Raw genomic sequence first — 2016 nt, 5'->3', positions numbered from 1 at the left:
CTTTTTGTTCTTCCCCGTCTACTAAAAAGGGTATTACACCTCCACCGCCACGTACTTGCACACTGCGGGAAGGAAAGCACAGGCAGGTTAGGGGGTTTCACTGCTCCGATGGGCAGCGCGACGCAGCACCTGGGGACGGGACAGCAGCAGAAACAAGCACCGGGAGTCGGGTGCACTAGAGCCGCTGTGAGCAGAAAACAGACGCCTCGGCCATTCAGAGAAATAATTGGGAACGGCTCAACTGATTCCACTGGAGGTCCCTTGAAGCGGAAACACCCGAATCAATGCTTCAGTGTAAGTGCCTCCACGCAGCCAGCTGCTACGGCACAGCTGGGGAGGCGGATGGCGCCAGTTCTGCCTGCAGGTTTCCCGACAGCTCCACTTCACAGCCACCGAAGCCTCCGCGCCACAAGCCGCTCCCTTCCTCCTGGAAGAGGATGGGGTCTTTTCGCAATGCAAGCCCCGGCATGGGTCACAGCTCCTCCGCACCACACCAGCACATCCCACTCGGATAACAGTTCCCCCGGTGCCCCGGGAACACGGGGGCTGCGCTGGGGACCGAGCGGCTGGCAGGGCTCAGCGGGCCAGGTGGCGGGACAAGGTGCTGGCTACTGACTGTGTCACTGCACGAGCGGCCGTCAGCTCCAGCAGCACCACATGGGGCACTGCCTGCAGCAGAGACCACGGCACCAACAGCTTATAACACAGCACATGTTTTCTTTTATTAAAACAAAAAAAAAAAGGGGAAACAAAAGCTTTATTTCTTCTGTAATGAAGTCTGACAGAGCTATAGAAACAGAGAGCAGGAGAAGAGAAATATCTCGGGGGGTTACAAATGGAAATGTGGAGGAATGGAAGCCAGGCACAGTGTGGCCCTTCCTCCCCCAAAGCTGGGGTCCTGGGAGGCTGGAGAAGGCTTTGTCCTGTGCTGCGGACTCCTGTTTGCCGGGAGCCACCTCTTCTTCAAGTCCTGCTTTGGGAGAAGGGCCAAGCCCGAGCAGGAATGGTCTGACAGCAATGAGCCACCGCATCTTCTCCCAGGCAATGACGTGAGTGGAGAGATGTGCCGCACGCAGGGAAAGAGCGAGGTGGCTTCTCCAGGGCTGCCGTGCACGTGCCGAGAAGCCCTGTGTGCACCTCCTGCACTTTCCTTTCTCTGCTGGCACCAGGGGCTGGAGGTGACTGCAGCCATTTCTCAGGTGGGACGAGTGCTCTTTCCTGCAGCCCCCCTGGACTTGGGCCTCGAGGACGTCCCTCTCCACACCACACCTGCTGCAGCGTCCCCACGCATGCCAGGAGCGCTCACTGCTGGGTCCAGTTATCCAGATGCTGCTCACGGCTATTGCTGCGCGCTGACACAGGTTCCAAGCCTGGGCAGGAAGAGGAGCAGCGCGTGGTCAGTGCTCGCTGTGATGCTTCCCTGAGGTTATGCAGGTGCCACAGCACAGCTCGGACATCAGTGTCTCCAGAGCTGCTTCCCCGGCAGGGAAAGCTTTGCAAAGAGCTCCGGAGTTTCATTTCTTCCTTTTCTCTTTGCTGTCACGCTCCAAGTGTCCCTGCACAGCAAAGACAGAGGAAACCACGGCAAACAGCAAAGGTTCGTCGTGACCTGCCCTGGATTGCCTGTGAAGCCTTTGGCTGCTTGCGAATCAAGGGGCTGCTCAGGGAGGAAGCGTCACTGAGGCCGAACTGTGAGCAGCAGAGGCGACCAGCCCCAGCTACGAACCGCCAGGCGATTAGTGCCTACTGGAAACAGCAGTGACTGCCAGGGCGCCCCTAAACCTCTCACCTAGGACAGGACGGAAGACAGCCGCCAGCAGGGGCAGGCCGCGGGAGGCTCCGCTCCGCTGCAGGGGCACTGCTGGAGACTTGCTCCCGCCCAAGCGCACAGCAGCAGCGGCCACTGCGAAGCGCCCCTGCGCTCGCCCCTCTCCTCCACCGGCGGAGGGGCTGCGGGGGCAGGCAGGAGACGGACGGAGGGGCAGCCCGCAGGGGCGCAGTCGGGCCCCGGGGCCG

At 60.6% G+C, this 2016-nt stretch overlaps 2 protein-coding genes across 2 annotated transcripts in view; both read right to left on the bottom strand.

Moving 5' to 3' along the window:
• Window positions 1–469, bottom strand: part of CNPY3 (canopy FGF signaling regulator 3) — a 6556-nt gene extending 6087 nt beyond the window's left edge. Inside the window, exons 1-2 of the mRNA XM_009272607.2 lie at window positions 324–469; window positions 56–129 (exon numbers count right to left, since the gene is read on the bottom strand). Of these exons, the coding sequence (XP_009270882.2) occupies window positions 56–129; window positions 324–469 (220 nt within the window). The remainder of the gene's footprint in view (window positions 1–55; window positions 130–323) is intronic.
• A 107-nt stretch (window positions 470–576) lies between these two features.
• PTCRA (pre T-cell antigen receptor alpha) overlaps window positions 577–2016 on the bottom strand; it is a gene marked incomplete at its 5' end in the record, with an annotated part of 3265 nt that continues 1825 nt past the window's right edge. The window contains 2 exons of the mRNA XM_019470290.1: window positions 577–665; window positions 1790–1950. Of these exons, the coding sequence (XP_019325835.1) occupies window positions 577–665; window positions 1790–1950 (250 nt within the window). The remainder of the gene's footprint in view (window positions 666–1789; window positions 1951–2016) is intronic.

The sequence above is a fragment of the Aptenodytes forsteri genome, unplaced genomic scaffold (genome assembly GCF_000699145.1).
Source record: "Aptenodytes forsteri isolate BGI_AS27 unplaced genomic scaffold, ASM69914v1 Scaffold238, whole genome shotgun sequence".
In the NCBI taxonomy this organism is placed as follows: domain Eukaryota; kingdom Metazoa; phylum Chordata; class Aves; order Sphenisciformes; family Spheniscidae; genus Aptenodytes; species Aptenodytes forsteri.
The sequence above is the reverse complement of the archived record's forward strand: the minus strand, read 5'-3'. Positions and strand labels throughout refer to the sequence as shown.